The sequence below is a fragment of the Falco biarmicus genome, chromosome 4 (genome assembly GCF_023638135.1).
Source record: "Falco biarmicus isolate bFalBia1 chromosome 4, bFalBia1.pri, whole genome shotgun sequence".
NCBI classification, from domain to species: Eukaryota; Metazoa; Chordata; class Aves; order Falconiformes; family Falconidae; genus Falco; species Falco biarmicus.
The window spans coordinates 64,528,501-64,545,358 of record NC_079291.1 but is presented as its reverse complement, the minus strand read 5'-3'; the positions used below and the strand labels follow the sequence as shown (position 1 = coordinate 64,545,358).

Sequence of the window (16,858 nt, the reverse complement as noted above, 5' to 3'; positions counted from 1 at the left end):
TGGATGCTAAACCCAGATCACAGCTAACCCGACAAGAGGCTGTGCCTCCGCAGCAGCCCTCAGCTAGAAAGTGGTCTCCAAAGATGGTGCAGAGCCTTTCTAACGCCGTAGACTTCTTTGCAGGCACGCTTACACAGGCGATTCGTAATTTTGCCAAGAGTTTGGAAGGCTGGCTGATGAACGCAATGAGTGAATTTCCCCCCGAGATTGTCCAGACCAAGGTAAGCGGAGGGAGGGTGTTGCAGGTCGGGGAGATGCACTGAGTGCATGTGTGTGCCTGTTACAGCTTTCCACAGCAACTGGAAATCACTCCTAGGGTTTGGCCACCTGTACCTCAGACTAGCACAGTATTATGAACCAAAATCAGCAAGGAGTGGGAGGACAGGTAGGGCAGTTCCCTTGTCCCAGCAGCTGATGACCCCTTGTCCATTAGAACCATTCCTGCATCCTGCAATTGCACTTAAAGCTTTGTGGAAGAAAATCTCTGCACTGGAATGAGGCTGTCCTAGAAAGCACGGGACGCCTCAGGGACTGAACGGCCTTGCAGGGGCTGAACCCAACGCCATCCTACTCCTGCTCTCCTAAAGCTTGCAGCCTGTTCTCACCATGCTGGTCTCTGCTGGAAGCAAGAGTGTGGAAACTTGTTAGTTTAAAGGGAAAGAAATGCAGAGGCTGGTTTGCAAGATGCTATAGGGCTGTTTTGCAGGATGCAACAGATGCTGCAAAAGTGCAGCTCGGGAGCGCTGGTGTGTGCTTTGGAGAGCAGCGCGGGTGGGACGGTGCGGGTTACCCCAGCCGATGTGCGCCATGTGCTTGAGCTCAGCGTTGAGGAGAGGTTGCCGTCCCAGCATCCTGCTCGCGCTGCCCTGCGTGCTGTGTTGCAGGTCGGGGTAGTGAGTGCCTTTGCCCAGACGTTACGGAGATACACGTCCCTGAACCACCTGGCTCAGGCCGCCCGTGCAGTGCTGCAGAACACTTCCCAGATCAACCAGATGCTCAGCGATCTCAATCGGGTCGACTTCGCCAACGTGCAGGTAACTCACAGTGTCTTTTCCTAGGTTGTGTTGTCCAGAACTAGGACTCGATACTGTCTGCTGGTAACCAGTGTCGTATTTCCCAGAATAAAAAGGGATTAAATGAACAATTCAATGGTTTTAGTGTTACTTTCCCAGGTAAGTTTGCCATCTCACTGTGAATAGCGGAGAAGGCACTAAGGACCTTCTGTAAGAAGTAGTGCTACCAACAGTAATATAGTTCCAATGTTAATAATGTCCTGTGGTCTGGACGGATCGGAGGAGACATGGTTCAGAGATGGTTTGGAGTCCTTGTCTGCTAGAAATGAAGTTGAATTCCTGGGTTGGGATGCAACAACCACGCAGGCTTGGCGTGAGTAACTGTCAACCCTTCTTCCCGAGCAGGAGCAAGCCTCATGGGTGTGCCAGTGCGAGGAAAGCGTGGTGCAGAAGCTGGAGCAGGATTTCAAGCTCACCCTGCAGCAGCAGAGTTCTCTGGACCAGTGGGCCAGTTGGCTGGATAATGTTGTTACCCAAGTGCTGAAGCATCACGAGGGCAGTCCCAGCTTCCCCAAGGCAGCCAGGCAATTCCTGCTGAAATGGTCTTTCTATAGGTACGTTTTCTTTCTTGTTTTGGAGGTATTTCTGCATCGGGCTTAGGGCATGTAAATAGCTCCTTGAAAAGCCAAAGATAAGTTCTTTACTCCTGTGCAACTCCAGTTAACTGTTGCTCTGCCCTGGTCCAGAAGGGAGTGTTATGGAGTGTTATGTCTCCTGTATCCTTTTGGAATGGTGATAGGATGCTCTGTCAACTTTGATTCTTGGGTTAGGGTTAGAAACAGAGCACAGTGTCCCACAGTACCTTCAGGGTCAAGAACTCACATCAGCCGTGATGCAAGTGTAAAACTCAACCCAAATACTTTGTTTCCCGGCCATTTTCCAGCTCCATGGTGATCCGTGACCTCACCTTGCGCAGTGCTGCCAGCTTTGGCTCCTTCCACCTGATTCGCCTGCTCTATGACGAATACATGTTTTATCTGGTAGAGCATCGTGTTGCCCAGGCAACAGGGGAGACACCGATTGCTGTGATGGGAGAGGTGAGGATTGTTTATTCCCTAGAAACAAACCCCAGCTGAGCAGCGCTGAAAGAGGCACGGCTGGTTCACAGACCGCACTGTGTCCTGAACATGCTTTTATCACCATCTTTGCTGAAGGATCTGCTGGGTTGTTTTGAGTGCCTGGCACAAGGATCCAGCTCCTTGAGCATCTTCCATCGGGGCTCACTAATTCCTGAGCTGGTGGGTTTGGGGGCGGTTGAGCATTAGCTGGGCTTCGGAGGCCTGGGGCAGGGAGGAATGCTTACCTCCACAACCTGTGGGTACCAGCCCTGACCTGGGGGTTCTTGCCAGAGCAAAGTCCCATCAAACACAAAAAGTCAACCAAGCAAAAGAAGGTCCAAAAGTTTCTTTCCCTGCAACTTTCAGTGGTACCGTTCACTGAACTTCTTCAGGCCTCTGTGTGCTGCAGTTACGTGCGCGTCAGCCACTTTCTCTGTTTTTGACTTGAAGAGAAATGATGGGTGGTTTGGGTTGTTTGTGAGGGTTTGGGTTTTTTTTAAAACAAATGAGACAGTAAATCTGGTGCCTGCCTCATAGGCAGGTCCTGTCCTGCCTAGCTGAAGCCACATCCAGTTTTTCATGCTGAAATGCAGATTTAAAAGCCACTGATCAACCTCTGACAGCAATATAGAAACCACTGTTAGATTAAAACTGATCTCATTTGCCTCTTGAATCTCATGCTGTTTTCTTCCTTCCATGGAACTTATGCAGGGGAGCCAGACAAATCAACTGCATGCCTCGTGCTTTCCCTTCCCCTCCCATTAGCCCCATGCTGTTGCATCAGGTCAGCAGGGCTGTGAGGTCCTTCCTGCTCCCCCTGCAATATTTTATTGATGCTAAAGCAAAACCTGGCTGTGGGAAGCTTTCATCCTTCGGGTTTTGCCTTTCCTTCATTAAACGCTTGCAATATTTCTGTTCTCCAGGAGGAGGCTGATTCTCCCCAGCAAAACAGGATGAATTGTGTCCTTCCATTTCCATGGCTCACTTTATAACTCCTGCCCTCCTCAGTTCCTTCTGCTGCCCAACTCTGCATGACTTTTCAGCGTTGTTATAGCCATTAGTGTTTCAGACCTCGTCGTAGAGGACGACAACACATCTCCAGAGCCAAATATGTCCCCAGCTCTCTGGTTACGGTTGGCACTGTGGCCTTGCAAGCGAAAGGGCTGCGCTGACATGAATGCAAAGGCTTTGCAGAGAGTTGCAGAGAGGTAGAGTGATGGTAGAGTCCCACGAGAGGTGGAGAGCTGGCATGTCTGAGCAGTTGCCCGTGTTATAAACGATAACAATTAAAACAATTTTATTTGGGGTTCAATCAATTTAGGTTGAGAAACAAAAGCAAAACCAGCGCTGGGTGCGCGGAGAACTCGGTTCCACCACACGCACACCTGAGTCCTAACAGCAGCGTCTTTTATGCCCGGATCTCGACCAATCTCCTCTCGCCGGATGTTCGTCCCGCTCTTTCCCCACTGGGCCGTTAGCGTACGCCTTCTCCTCCTATTGGCTCTCCTGTGGCGCGCTTTTTCAAATCTCAAGGTCTTCGTCTCCTTCGGCGGGCCTTCCCTGGCGTGGTTTCTCTTTCTTTATCTCCTTTGGCGGCTTTTCCAAGCAGCCTCAGGGGACGGGGAAGCCATCACATTGTCTCAAAGGAGAACCACACGCGCCCACTCACCACAACTGCGATACAGGTCCCAGATTTACACAGGGTACAACAATTACACTTATCACAGTACATTCTATTTTTGACATGAATCATGACTGCGTTTATCACAATCCCCCCTTTTGTTTTTGTTTACCTTATTGATTCATGTCTTTAGTTTCCAATGCTCAAATCAAACAGGGACAAGTAACAACCCCCCAAATTATTAATCAAGTAAAACATTGAATTAAACAGGGATAAGTAACAACCCCCCAAATATTCCCAAGAGTATAACACTCACTTCGGTAACTCAATTACATACAACAATTGGTAAGATTAAATAGTTACCCTTTGTTATATTTTTAACTAGTTTGACAAACACATTTTTAGCAACTGTGGGAACTTCATATTTGACTCCCGTTTTCATCTCATGATAAAACAAGCTAGATAACAAACGATGTTTTTTATTTTCTCCTTTCTTTATCCATCCCTCTGTTTTCTTAATATAAAGTTGGAAGTATAAAGGATGTCCACACCTTCCCACAGGGTTCCAATCAGGACCCTTATCAAGAGAGGTCCGGTCAGGGTCATACTGCTCAGCGGTTGCAGCCCTCGGCAGACCTTGTCAGCTGCAGCACCAATTCCCTCCGGTCTTGCCCTCTCCAGTTTTATCAATGTGTGCGACTCCCAACATAACAAACACCAGCAGAGGTCCTGGAAAATTAGGGAAAAGCAGGTTCAATCAGCTACTAAAGATAACATCGGTTCTCTTGTACTTTACATTTTTGTAAATTCAATTACCCTTTTACGGAAGTCAATATAAATTTCCCCAGCCATTACTTCAAGTTCTTTTAAATTCAATTTTTACATTTTTAATAATAGGAACCCTGAAAGGTTCCCCTGTTGCTCCTACTACCAAAGCTGTATCTCTACTTGCTCAGCATCCCAAAGGGATGTGCCAAACTGTAGATCGTTCACCTCCGGTATCAACAAAAAAACCCCATTACTTTCTCCTCTTGGGGACCAGTCTTTAAATTTATCAAGGGCTCAGATGTTGTTTTTGTCCCCAGAATGTAGAGCCCTGATACCCCTATTCATCTTCATTAAACATCTGTTTGTCCTTCATTCGTCTCCTCCAGTCCTTTTTGAAATGTCACCTCTGCTCATAATGGTAACATTTGGGCATTTTGCCCAGGAAATCCTCCATTTGTTGAGTTTCCCAGACTGCCGCTACAAACATTCTTGCTTTCTCTTTTTGTTTTTCCTCATCCCTCCGTACATACACTTTCTGAGCTTCCTTCAACAGTTCTTGTAATCCTCGTTCTTGCCAACTGTCTAACTTTTCCAGTTTCTTTCTTATATCCCTCCATGATCCAGCCACAAATTGGATTTTTAGAAATGCTTCTCCAACTGGAGAGGCTGAGTCTAGCCCCGAATACATTTGTAAAGTTTTCCTCAGTTTCTCTAACCAATCCACAGGAGACTCGTCCTTTTCCTGTTGTTCACTAAAAACCTTATTAGTATTCTGCCCCCTTGGGACTGCCTCCTTGATTCCTTGGATAATCAACTCTCTCAAATCTGACATATTTTGTCTATCACGGGCATTTGGGTTACTCCAGTTTGAGTTCTGGTTAGGCCATTTCTGTTCCCCAGGGGGGCCTTGTTGATACCTTCTTTCCCACATCTGTATCCCTGCCTGTCCAATCATAGACCTTTCTTCAGTTGTAAATAATATTCCTAAGATAGATTGCATTTCTTCCCAGGTATAGGTATTAGGACCTAGGAACTGGTCTAATCGTTCAGAGACTCCCAAAGGATCATCTAGTAGACGACCCATTTCTCTTTTAAAAGATCTCACATCTCCTGTATTCAAAGGTACCGATACAAATCCAATTCCTCCTATATCTGCTCTGTTGGTACCTCTCGGAGGGGAGCCAGAGCCACTGCTCCTTCTTTTTTATAAATTTCATCTCTCTCTTTCTGTACTGTTTTACTCCTTGTGTGACTACAAGGAGGAGAGAGTAGGGAAGTCGAAGGAACGGGGTCGGGAGGCAGTGGGGGAGCCAACGGAACGGGGTCAGGAGGCAGTGGGGGATGTATCCTCTCCTGACGGCCTTCCACGTCCTGCCTTAAATAAGGCGGGGGTAATGGCTCCCATGATGATGTGGTTGTTTTAGTTTCAATCTCTCATGCCTCCCTTTCCCTCTTTTATCTCAAAGGAAATAATGAAACCAATCTTCCCGTCTCCGACCCTCTCCACAGTGCAGCATATTCACTTTCTTCCTGACTAAAGGGCTCTTTATTATTCACATATAAATTTAATGTCTCACACATCCAGTCATCAAAACATCCAAATATTGGCCAATATACATAATCGGATTGAATTTCCTCTCTCGTCCACACATTCATACAGTAATGGACCATTTTTGTTTTAGTTTTTCCCTCTTGAGATGGCTAGTGACACCAATGCCTGAGCATTATTCCTAAAGCACTATTCAGGGGAATAATTTGTGGGCATTCCTTTTCTTCGTTTGTTTCCTCTTCAAATCTTGACTCCTGTTGGCCCATTGTATTAGGAATTTTGTGGCAATTCCTATAGCCCTTAGCAACCAAAAAGTGTCTCACAGGGGATCTGTCTCAAATCTGACGACCCCCTACGATACCCGGGAGTGTTACACCCTTGGTTACCGATACCAATGTCTACAGGGGGTTTTGGACCTATCACCCACCCGCGAATCCTAGGACTTTTACAGTGGCTTCCTATCGCCCGTAGTTACCGGTAAGAGTGTCCTGCAGGGGGTGAACCCTTCACCCACCCACATACCCTATAGGAGTCGCGATCCCACCCACGAATCCTATAGGAACCGCTTTGGTCTTTCACTGGCCAGGTCCCTCGTGGGAGTTTGGAACCGCGGTTAGAAGACCTCCACACTCGCTTCAGAACTCAACTCCTGGCTCCGAACCTAGAGTCCATTTCCAGAATTATGTTCCGTCTCAATCACACTCTTACACACAAGCAACCGATCCCACCCAACCGAACGGCTTCCCTTATACTCACGACTCCGTCGTCTTCGTTCGGATCTTCGTGCACCAGAATTACGGGTCCTTTCTACTGCAGTTTTTCCCTAGGATCTCCAATCCCTTTTGGTTATTGTTTCTCTTTTGTTTGTTGATCTCCGGAGACTGACCTAGACTGCTACTCTTGAGCCACAGTCTGTGGTGCACCCCTCGAAGAGTCACAGTCCAGGAAAGCACAGCGAGATCACGTCGGGGTCACCAAATTGTTATAAGCGATAACAATTAAAACAATTTTATTTGGAGTTGAATCAATTTAGGTTGAGAAACAATAAGCAAAACCAGCGCTGGGTGTGCGGAGAACTCAATTAGTTCCACCACACGCACACCTGAGTCCTAAAAGCGGCATCTTTTATGCCCGGATCTCGACCAATCTCCTCTCGCCGGATGTTCGTCCCGCTCTTTCCCCACTGGGCCGTTAGCGTACGCCTTCTCCTCCTATTGGCTCTCCTGTGGCGCGCTTTTTCAAATCTCAAGGTCTTTGTCCTTGAATCATGACTGCGTTTATCACACCCGACAGATGCAGAGGGCTGGAGAAAAGGCACCATCCTTCGGTCTGTGGCAGTGCTTGGTCGTGACTTGGGAGATGGAAAAATTTCTCCCTTTGTTCCAGAGCTCGGTCCTGCCCTGGATTGTTGCGTGTGGTGTTTGCCCAGAGGTTTATATGACAGTGACACACTTTTCCCCCAAAACATGTGGTTGGTTTTGCTTTCTGCTCTTCACCACTGGCACTGCTGGTGCTTGTGGTTTCACCGGAGAGCTGAAGCTGCTTGTTAGCAATTAATTAATTAAGCAATTGTTAGAATTGCTTGGAAATAAATGCCAACTTGCAGGTCTGGCACTTTGGATCTTCAGTAAGCTTCACTTACCTTGTAACTCCTTTTTCTTTCAGTTCGGTGACCTCACATCCCTGTCCCCAACACTGCTGGACAAAGGTACCTCCTTTCCCTCAGGGGAAGTCCTTCTGGGTCAGGGTTGAATCCTTGGGGGAGGGGGAACCTTGTGCTGGCTCTTCCACCCTGCTCTGTTGGGAAAAAAAACCTTTTCCCCTCCAGTCGCCACTCTCATGCCGAGACCTGTCCTTTGCAGATGACATTAGTGACCTGGGCAGCGAGGTGGACACGGACGCCCGGCACATGGGGGAACCGCTGGTAAAACGGGAGCGCAGCGACCCTGGCTACTCGCTGCAGGAGATCTGAAACGGGGACTCGGCTTTTCTCCAGCTGGATGAAGACATCCGGAGCCAGGTTTGGCGGTCACAAGCCTGAGTCTCCCCGTATCTGCGTCATTAGTGCCTCTTAGTTTCTCTTTATGTTTACTTGTGTGTGGGGATGAGCTCTGGGGGTGAGCCCGGGCGGGCAGTGGGACGGGGCTGGTTTGGCCACTTGCTTTCTTCCAGCGTGGCTGCTGGCCGGAGGGAGAAGGTCCAAAGTTGCTTCTGAGCGATGGGAGCCTCCACGGTCAGCAGTGGATCAGACGTGCCTGTCTGGGAGAGGCTGTCCTCCCCAGCCCGAGCGAGGCGGGCAAACAAGGCTTTCTCTTTCAGGGAAGGTGGTTTGGGTTTCTTCCCCACTTCTCAGACTTCACTGTGATACAAACTTGAACCAGTCAGTGCCCAAGAAGAAGGAAAAATACCTGACCCTTCTCCTCCAGCCTTTCAAGACAAGCTGTCCTGGCTCTGACTTTGCCAAATCACATGTTCCAGGAGCACAGGACGGTCTGTCTGTTGTATCCGCCTGGGGAGGGGGCTCCAGGCTGCACATCCATCGGGTCCCGGCGGAGCGGTGCACGTGCCTAACCTGGGACTGGCACATACATGCCCTGGGACTGGCACATACATGCCCTGGGACTACGGGACACACATTCCCACCTGCTCCCGTGTCTCCCCAGCTTGGCATTTCATCACTGATCCGCGAATGCTCCTGGGACGCTGCCAGGCCAGCTCAAGATACCAAAGGACTCCGAGGAAGCAGCAGCCGGTCACAAAGTGTGTTCATTGCCCCCTGCGCTCCGATGCCCATGGGCAATCCCACGGGCAGTCCCCATCCTCGCCAGGGTACCTGGGCAGAGGGGAACTGGTCCCATGTCCTGGGTTTTGTAAAATTCTCGCTTGATGTCCTTCTAAAATGTGGAAGGTAGGGTGCAGCTGCCCGCGGGGCTGCGTCCGGAGCATGGGCGACGGTGTGCGACTGCAGTGCCTTAGGGTGGGCCAGCGTGCCTGCTTCCCCCCGCTCCGGGCGAGCCGGCGAGCTCGGGCGCTGATGGAACAGCCCGTCCCGTGTAGCAGCGGGGGACTGTCACGGCCCTGGGTACCCCCGATGCCACGGTGGCATTTCCCCTTGCTGTGTCGCTTCGCCTTCTCCTGCGGCATCGTTGCAGCGGTGGCTCCTGTGGGGCTGAGCTGGAGGAGCTTCTGCCTCGGCGGGGCTTTGTTCTCCCCTTCCCTGTCCTGTGGGGTGTGGGCTGATGGGGGCTACAGGGCAGAGGAGGGGGGTGGAATCTGTTGTCAAGCCAAACTGCAAAAGCAAAGCCCCGGGGCAAATCTTTCTGTGAATAAAGGCCGTGTCATAAATAGCTTTTATTATTATTATTATTATTTCTAATGATACAGTATTTGATGTGAGCTTTCCAGGGGTCTCGTGTACATTTGCATATCAGAGTATATTCTATCCAAATATATTATTTACTCATTCCGAATGGTACTAAGGTAGCTGTGACACTTTAAAAAATATTGCTAATGGAAAGTAAAAAGAAAGTGTGTATAGTGACACATCTTTCCCTCTTACTGTCCTGTGCTTGTTGTCTGTCAGGGTGATGTTTGTAAATGTCTCATATTGAAGTAGCAGGAGACAAGTGAGAAAGCCGGATTTATCTGTAAATAACGACAAAGAATACTCCTTGGGTCAGAGTCCACCCTTCAGATCCTGCTAATGAGATAAGATGGTCTAAAAAACCAACTGAGCAACCAAGTCTTAAACTCCCCTGCTCCCACTGAGTGTGATATTAACTTCAGCTGGTGCATTGGCTCTTCTTTGCAGCCGCTACCAACCGGACCCAGCCACCTTCTGCTCACCATGGATGTGCAAATGAGATGCTCTGGAGCTCTGCAGCGCTGTGCAAGGAGTCTGGATAACCACCTAAACCCAATATGCACAAAATTCCCAGCTAAACCTGAATAGCAATAAACATGTATCAAATGCTCAGGCCTGTACAATAATTGTTGTGGTCCCATTTCTTCTTTAATCACGGAAAGGGGATGTTGGGCAGATGCTGCAAGGCTGCAGCGGCAGGGGGAGATGCAGGATCTGCCCAGGACACTCTAATTAAAGCAGTTTTGGCCAGGGATCCAGCGCCTGCAGGAAGGCAGATGCACCATGCAAGCGGCTGGTTCGTGGGGGCAGCATGCCCATTACCCCAGAGTTCACGGGGCAGGGAAGGGGCTGAAGGATCAGGCTGCTGCTAAGCACGGGGCCGTAAGAAGCATTTTCTAATTCCACTTCCAGACTGATTGTGGAGGATGGGAGCAGTGAGACAGGGATGTGACGAGGGACAGCTCGCTCCTGCTCTGACCCCTTGGGATGGGGAAGAGCCTCAACCCCTGCATCCCGGCTTGCTTCACGCTCCCTCTGGATTATGGGTTTTGCGGGGATGACTGGACCAGCCTGAGCATCTTCCTTCAGACATTGAGTCTCGGGGCTGGAACGGGGCATTATTTCCCCCAGAGGAGCAGAGCAGCACCTCCTCACCCTGAGCATACCCAGCTGCAAGCGGGGAGAAAATGCTCCCATTAAAACACCCCCCCCAGCCCCGGCTTGCCCCTGGCTCCAGCGCCCCTCCTAGGTGGGCAAATCCCTGCAGAGGTGGTGTGAGCGTCACTGGGGGGTGGGCTGGCGGGCTGGGGGGCTGCCAGGCTCAGGGACGGGACCCCTGTGGAGAACGGGGAAAGCCAGGGACGGGGCACGCAGGGGTGGGCACAGGGGGCTCTGCAGCACCGGCAACACGCGGGACTCCAGGTGAGAGACAACTCGGAAGGGAGCGTTGGGTGGGTTAATCCCTGTAGCATCCTGACTGGCGGTGGATCTCCCTCCCACAGATTCAGGTGAGTGGTGTCCTCATTGTCACCTGCCACCGAGTGCCACCACCCATCAGGGACAGTGGCTGTCCCCGGTTTCCCTGCTGGGTGGCTCTCGGCCACCTTTCTCATCCCAGGACTTTCTTTTCCACCCACCATCCCACCGCAGTCCCCAAGCGGCAGAGAAATCCAGGAGGTGGCAGGGGACATGGAGGTGGCAGGGGGGTGACTCCAAGCACACCAACCCCAGGGAAACCAGGGGGGTGCAACATCCCAGAAGTGGTTTGGCATTGCCGCTCCCTGTGAGCTGTGCCAGAGGGATGAGCTTCCAGCTGGCTCCCATGCAGAGATGTGCCAGTCGGCAGGTTGAGGGCTCGGGGTGACGAGCCCTTGGCTGGTCCTTGTGGCCACAGGGCACAAACATCAGCTAAACCCTGCGCCTGGACAGAGGGGCTGAGGGCCAGCAGGGTTGGGCTCCCCAGCATCGACCCTTCCAAGTGGCAGCTCCAGTTCTCAGCCACCTCCACAGCCCCCCACCCGCTGGCATCACCCCCAGCCCCCCAGCTGCTGCCCAACGCGGGGCTCAGGCAACAGGGACATGTTTCAGCCCAGACCTTCCCCACCTCACACTGAAGCAACCAGCCATCCTGCCCCAGAGCATCATCCCCTGTGATGGTGCCCTGGGCTTAACCCACTCTTGGGGCTCTTCTGATCCCTCTCAGTGGGCTGGGGGGGGTGTGTCTTCAAGAAGGACACTTGCTGTCACTCTGGCAGCGCCAAGAGCCCAAAGGAAACCCTGGAGCAAACCCTCCATCCACCTCCATGCAACAGTTACTGTCCCTGCACAAAACAGGGAAACTGAGGCATGAACTGAGGTGCCTCAGCCTCGTAGCATCAGCTCACTACCCCTCTGGGTACCGGTGGTGGTGCTGGTGCTGGTGCATACCCAGCCTTGCTCAGCAGTGGAGGCAGGAGGAGCCTGGCTGCCCCCAGGGCTCAGCTGGGGCCATTTAACCCACAGACTGGTTTCACCTGGAGCCTGATGGGTCTCAGGGCAGGTCCCTGACTGCCTGCTGGGAATCCCGGGTGGCCGCTCTTATAAACCAGCAGCCTGCTTGCTCTAGGGGTTTTTTCTTCCTCGCTTTTCACTTTGTTTCTTAGGAGCCTTAGTTTGGAGGTGGTGAGGGTCTGTTGTCTGCAGGTCTTGAGGATGTAGTGTCAGGACTTTCTACCCTTCCCAGCACTGCCAAGCAGGTAAGGACACAGCAAACTGCTATCCCTGGGGGCTGCAGCCCAGAGCAGGGCTCTGCCCTGGGGCTGGTTGTGGTCAGGAAGCATCCCAGCACTGTCCTTCTCATCTGTGATGTCCTAGATGAAGGATGACCTCGTCATGTAGCTCTGGAGTGGCCTTAGGGCTCAGTTCCCAGCCCAGCTGCAGCACCCCAGTGCCAGTACAAAGAAATTCCTTCCCGGCGCTGCATCTCCTTTTGCCACAGAGCCACTCGCTCTCCCTGCTCAGCCAGGAGGATATCCTTGAGAGCTTCAACAGGTACGTGGCTGCTGGGCTGTCTGTGCACACGGGCTCAGACCTGCTCTTGCCTTCTGTTTGTCTCCAGGACAATGTGTACCTTGTCTGGGGTGGGTTTAGGTTTGTGTTCTAGCACCAGGTGGCTTGCAGGGTGCAGGCTGACATCGCTCCCCTGCAGCCAGAGCAAAGCTGGTGGGTGGCCCTGGCTCTCCCTGGTGTCTCCGCTCTCTGAACTGTTGCAGCTGAGACCAAGCAGGGCTGCACGTACCAAAGGCCACCAGCTCACACCTGTGTCCCTGCTGCCCTGGCAGGAGCTTCTGCAACGTGAACGATGCTCTGGGAGCTGATCTGTTGGACTGCAACTTCTCCATCCCTGACCCACAGCTGGTCCGCAGGATTGTGTCCCAGGTGGAGTTCTACCTCTCAGATGAGAACCTGGCTAAGGATGCCTTCCTCCTGAAACATGTCCAGAAGAACAAGATGGGCTTTGTCAGCATCAAACTGCTGACGTCCTTCAAGAAGGTAGGCGGCCCATGGTGCCAGCCAGCTGGGGTGGGAGGTGGACTTTGTGTGGGGGTGTCTGGGTGTGCTCTGGCTGTCCCTGGGGGGGTGTATGGGGAGGTGGTGCTTGGGTTGTCTGTGTCCTGGCAAAGTGCTGGTGGTGCAGAGCTGGGCTCTGCTCTCTGCCTTTGATGTGCTGCAGCAGCTCTCAAACGAGGGAGCGTGGCTGGGGAAGTGGCGAACGGTTCTCGGACCACCTTCAGGGCTAGATTCACCTCTTCTGCCCATAGTTCCCCCTGGCTGCTTGGGAAGAGATCATCCCTTAACTAAAAAAGCTGCAGGGAAGCACTGGTGGTGTGACATATGGGGAAGCCATAGCTTGTTGCCGCAGACCAACCGCGAAGATGCTCCCATGAAAGGGAGATGTTGCCTTTCCATTGCTTCAGGCTGATGGGGTTGCAGCCTGCGTGGATGATGGGTTTAGGGTGGTCCCTGCCTGGGGAGACTCATGGGAACTCAGTGGCCCCCTCTCTCCCACAGGTGAAATACCTGACACGCGACTGGCGGCTCACGCTTTATGCCCTGCAGTTCTCCGAGCTGCTGGAGGTGAACAAGGAGGGCACCAAAGTGAGGCGGCGGGTCCCCATCCCAGAGTCACTGCTGAGCATCCCCCCCAGCAAGCTGCTGCTGGCCTGGGAGCTGCTGCCCCAGGAGCAGGATGTGCTGCCGCTGCTGCAGAAGAATTTCCTGGAGACCATCACAAGGTTGTTCAGCCCCTTCGGGGCTATTGCCTCCATCCGCATCCTGCGCCCGGGCCGCAAGCTGCCCTCGGATGTACGAAAATACACGTCACGCTTCCCCGAGCTGCTGAGCAAGTGCTGTGCGCTGGTGGAGTACGAGAGCCTGGAAAGCGCCTGCAGGGCCTTCGAGGACCTGGGCCACCAAAGCCGACTGGGCAGTGAGAGCATCAAAGTGGTCCGGCTCTGCGGGAAGGGCTCCAAGAAGAAAGCTGGAGCTGAGAGGGAGGTGGCGAAGGAGCTGGGGGACCAGCTGGGCTGGAAGGCACAGGTGGCATCCACACCGGTACCCTACAGCATCGGGGACTCCCTGCTCTGCAGCTCCCTGGAGCCAGACGGTGCCCTGGTGTCACGGTCCCCCCTCCTGAGCAAGGACCCCCCGGCACCCGACTGGCCCAGCGGTGACTTCAAGCCCAGCGCCTTCAGCAGTGCCTTCGCCGGGTCGCTGCTCACCAGCAAAGTCTTCCCTCCGCTGGGCACAGGCTGGAGCACCAGCAGCTGCTGCAGCCTTTGCTCTGGCCCCGAGAGCCGCAGCAGCTGGGGGAGTGGGCTGGGTCCTGGTGCCCCCTGGCACAGCCCCGCTCTGGATGCCAGCCCTTTCCCCAGCCGTGCCCTGGCAGCCAAGCGGGTGACAGAGCCCCTCAGCCTGCAGGATGGGGTCCTTCGCCTGCCCCACGGCCCCGATGGCACCAAGGGCTTCTGCAGCAGCTTTGGGAGAGGGGAGCTCGTCCTCCGGCACTGAGGATCCTTTCCGTTTGGGTTCTGGGTTTGTCTTTTTTTTTTCTTTTTTTTTTTTTTCCTCCTCTCGAGCAGCAGAACTCTCTGTGGCCCCCGAGAGCTGCGGGTGGTGGCGGTGCAGCTGCTGCAGGGGACAGGAGTTTGGGGCAAGGACGATGCCTGGGGAGGGTCAGTGTGCGAGGTGAGATGCTGAGCAGCACCGGGAGCTGTGCCATGCTGAGGCCACTGTGCCCACCCGGGGTCCGGAGCAGCTCGCACCACCCCAGTGGCATCACTGGGGCTGCCCTAAGGAAGGGGCTCAGCCCCCCAACCCCCGGCGCTGGGGTGCTGCCCCGAGGGGACCTCAGCTCGCACCTGCTGCCGGACCTGGCGAGGTGATGCCGCTTCCCGAAGGCTGCGTCGGCCCCAGGCTGTGGAGCTCGGGTGCGAAACGGGCAATAAAGGGACCAAGTTTCCAGGCACTTTCTGGCTGGTGTGGGTTTTTTGTTTTTTTTTTTTCTGTTTCCCCCTAGGGAGGCTGTTGCGGCCACCGAAGGCGCAGGCAGGCGAGGGGAGAGGGTCCTGCCTGGCAGGTGGCTCCTCCATCACCGCTGCTGGGGTGATACCGGGCTGTGCAGCTGAGCGTGGACGTGAGCAAGGGCAGGATTGTCCTGAGGCTTGGAAGGGCTTTGCACCGAGTGCTGTCCCTGCTGCAGGGGACGCTGGTTGTGTTCAAGGCTAAGGGGTGGCAGCCCTTGTTGTGGTGTGCGTCCAGTCCCCCCCTCAGCCCCCAGGTCTGCCCTTGTCCTGGGGGCTCTGTGCCACTTTCTGCGTGGGGCCGTGTCCATGGGTCCTGCAGGGACCTGTCTGTCGTAGCTATCCCCAAAGGGCTGCTTCCCCTGGGGAGAGGGACAGGGGAGTGGTCCTCTGGCAGGGGCTTGGCCCTGGGGGGGGGGGGGCGGTCTCGGTGCCCTTTGGGGCTCGCTGGTTCTGACCTGGGGCTTCTGCACCTCTTGGGTGCCATTTCCCTGTGTTCCCTCCCACACAGGCACGGAGTGGGATGGAGAAACAACATTTAATGGAAAACAATAAGACTTGCCAAAACATCAAACTTGCTAAATCCCACCCAGTACAGAGCACTCTTTGCTCCCACTCCCCCCAGTACAGAACATTCCTCCCCTGATCCCCCCTCTCCCCACCCCTCATGTGGATTATGTGGATTTAATCCCCCCAGGCTCTGGCTCCCCCCTTGCTGGGGGGCAGGAGCCAGGTGTTCTGCCTCTTGCCCTGCTGCTATGGTGCTGCAGGTGGGGATGGTGACAGGTCCCAGTCCATGTCCCCCCACAGCTCCTGGGGCTCCATCTCAATGGTGTTGAACACCTCCAGGCTCACCAGGGAGTCCGTCATCTCGGAGACGCTGTAATCGCCATCGAACAGGTCTTCAGGCAGGGCGAGGGAGCTCAAGTCACAGCAGGGCACAGCTGGGCTGGTGTCCCCAGGGGTGGGGACGCTGCTGGGACCCTCCTGGATGTGCCCTGCCGTGTCCGAGGATAAACCAAAGAGCCTCAGGGCCTCCTGAAGAAGCACCTCTTCGGGCACATCGTAGCTGTCTTCTAGATCCACAACCACTTGGTTGTGGGGGGCAGCAGAGGGGCTGGGGGGGACATGGCTGCCTGGGGGTGCTCCCGCAGGGGTGGCCGTGCTGCAGATGGTCTCTTCGGGCTGGCCCTGGATGAGCTGGGAGCCAGCGATGGATGTTGGCAGCACCAGGGGTGCCGGGGCCACGGCTCCCCCCTTCTGTGCGTCAGGCACAAGGTGTGGCAGTTGGCCCTGGGGGGTCCCGGAGTCCCCCCGGGCACCCCCCAGCAGAGAGGTGCTGCTGTAGTTGGCTATGGCGGTGACTGGTGGAGGCAGGATGCTGCTGGTCCACTGAAGATGGAAGAAGCGGGGATCAAAGTAGCATCCGCACGGAGCCCTCTGCAGCCCTGCGTGGGTGAGCGGGAGCCGTGCTGAGCTGGGGGGACCCTCCAGGGCCACCCCCCCACCCAGCCGGCCCCCAGCGCTGACATCCCCCAGCCCTGCACCGGGTGTGTGGGGAGCTCCCCATGGGGTGAGCAGCTGTGCTGGGGGGACAGGGTCGCAAATTGCGGGTGGGGCGTGAGCCTTGGGGAATTCTCTGGAAATGGGATTTCCTGGGCACACACCAGCAGGCGAGGGCAGACACACTGGTGCAGGCTGCTGAACCCCCGCCCCGTGCGGAAACTGCCAGGGAAGGGGGGGGGGGGGGGTGCCGAGGGGACAGGGGTGCCAGAGGGGACAGAAGTCTCCGTACCTGCGGGGGGCTCCAGGGGGACCTCGGGTGCCCAGGCTGCAGGGGGGGGCTGCTCCTGCTTGGCCGGCT

At 54.3% G+C, this 16,858-nt stretch overlaps 2 protein-coding genes across 8 annotated transcripts in view; both read left to right on the top strand.

Moving 5' to 3' along the window:
• RFX2 (regulatory factor X2) overlaps positions 1 to 10,059 on the top strand; it is a 63,904-nt gene extending 53,845 nt beyond the window's left edge. For 6 of the 7 annotated variants that reach the window (XM_056336937.1, XM_056336932.1, XM_056336936.1 and 3 more), the window contains 6 exons: positions 124 to 221; positions 885 to 1,034; positions 1,419 to 1,627; positions 1,957 to 2,110; positions 7,735 to 7,777; positions 7,932 to 10,059. In XM_056336937.1, the coding sequence (XP_056192912.1) occupies positions 124 to 221; positions 885 to 1,034; positions 1,419 to 1,627; positions 1,957 to 2,110; positions 7,735 to 7,777; positions 7,932 to 8,041 (764 nt within the window). In that variant the 3' untranslated portion in view covers positions 8,042 to 10,059. The remainder of the gene's footprint in view (positions 1 to 123; positions 222 to 884; positions 1,035 to 1,418; positions 1,628 to 1,956; positions 2,111 to 7,734; positions 7,778 to 7,931) is intronic. The other variant, XM_056336933.1, reaches the window with a different exon arrangement.
• A 2,234-nt stretch (positions 10,060 to 12,293) lies between these two features.
• On the top strand, positions 12,294 to 14,482 carry LOC130147626 (la-related protein 6-like). The gene is made up of 3 exons (XM_056335065.1): positions 12,294 to 12,463; positions 12,754 to 12,964; positions 13,484 to 14,482. Exons 1-3 carry the CDS (start codon positions 12,294 to 12,296, stop codon positions 14,480 to 14,482), a joined length of 1,380 nt encoding a protein of 459 aa, XP_056191040.1.
• The last annotated feature ends 2,376 nt before the right edge of the window (positions 14,483 to 16,858 follow it).

Bases quoted from the DNA above. Each gene is read 5' to 3' on its own strand.
- LOC130147626 (XM_056335065.1), top strand. From the start codon at position 12,294: ATGACCTCGTCATGTAGCTCTGGAGTGGCCTTAGGGCTCAGTTCCCAG. The intron at 12,464-12,753 runs GTACGTGGCTGC...CTGCCCTGGCAG, and splicing joins ATCCTTGAGAGCTTCAACAG to GAGCTTCTGCAACGTGAACG. The intron at 12,965-13,483 runs GTAGGCGGCCCA...TCTCTCCCACAG, and splicing joins TGCTGACGTCCTTCAAGAAG to GTGAAATACCTGACACGCGA.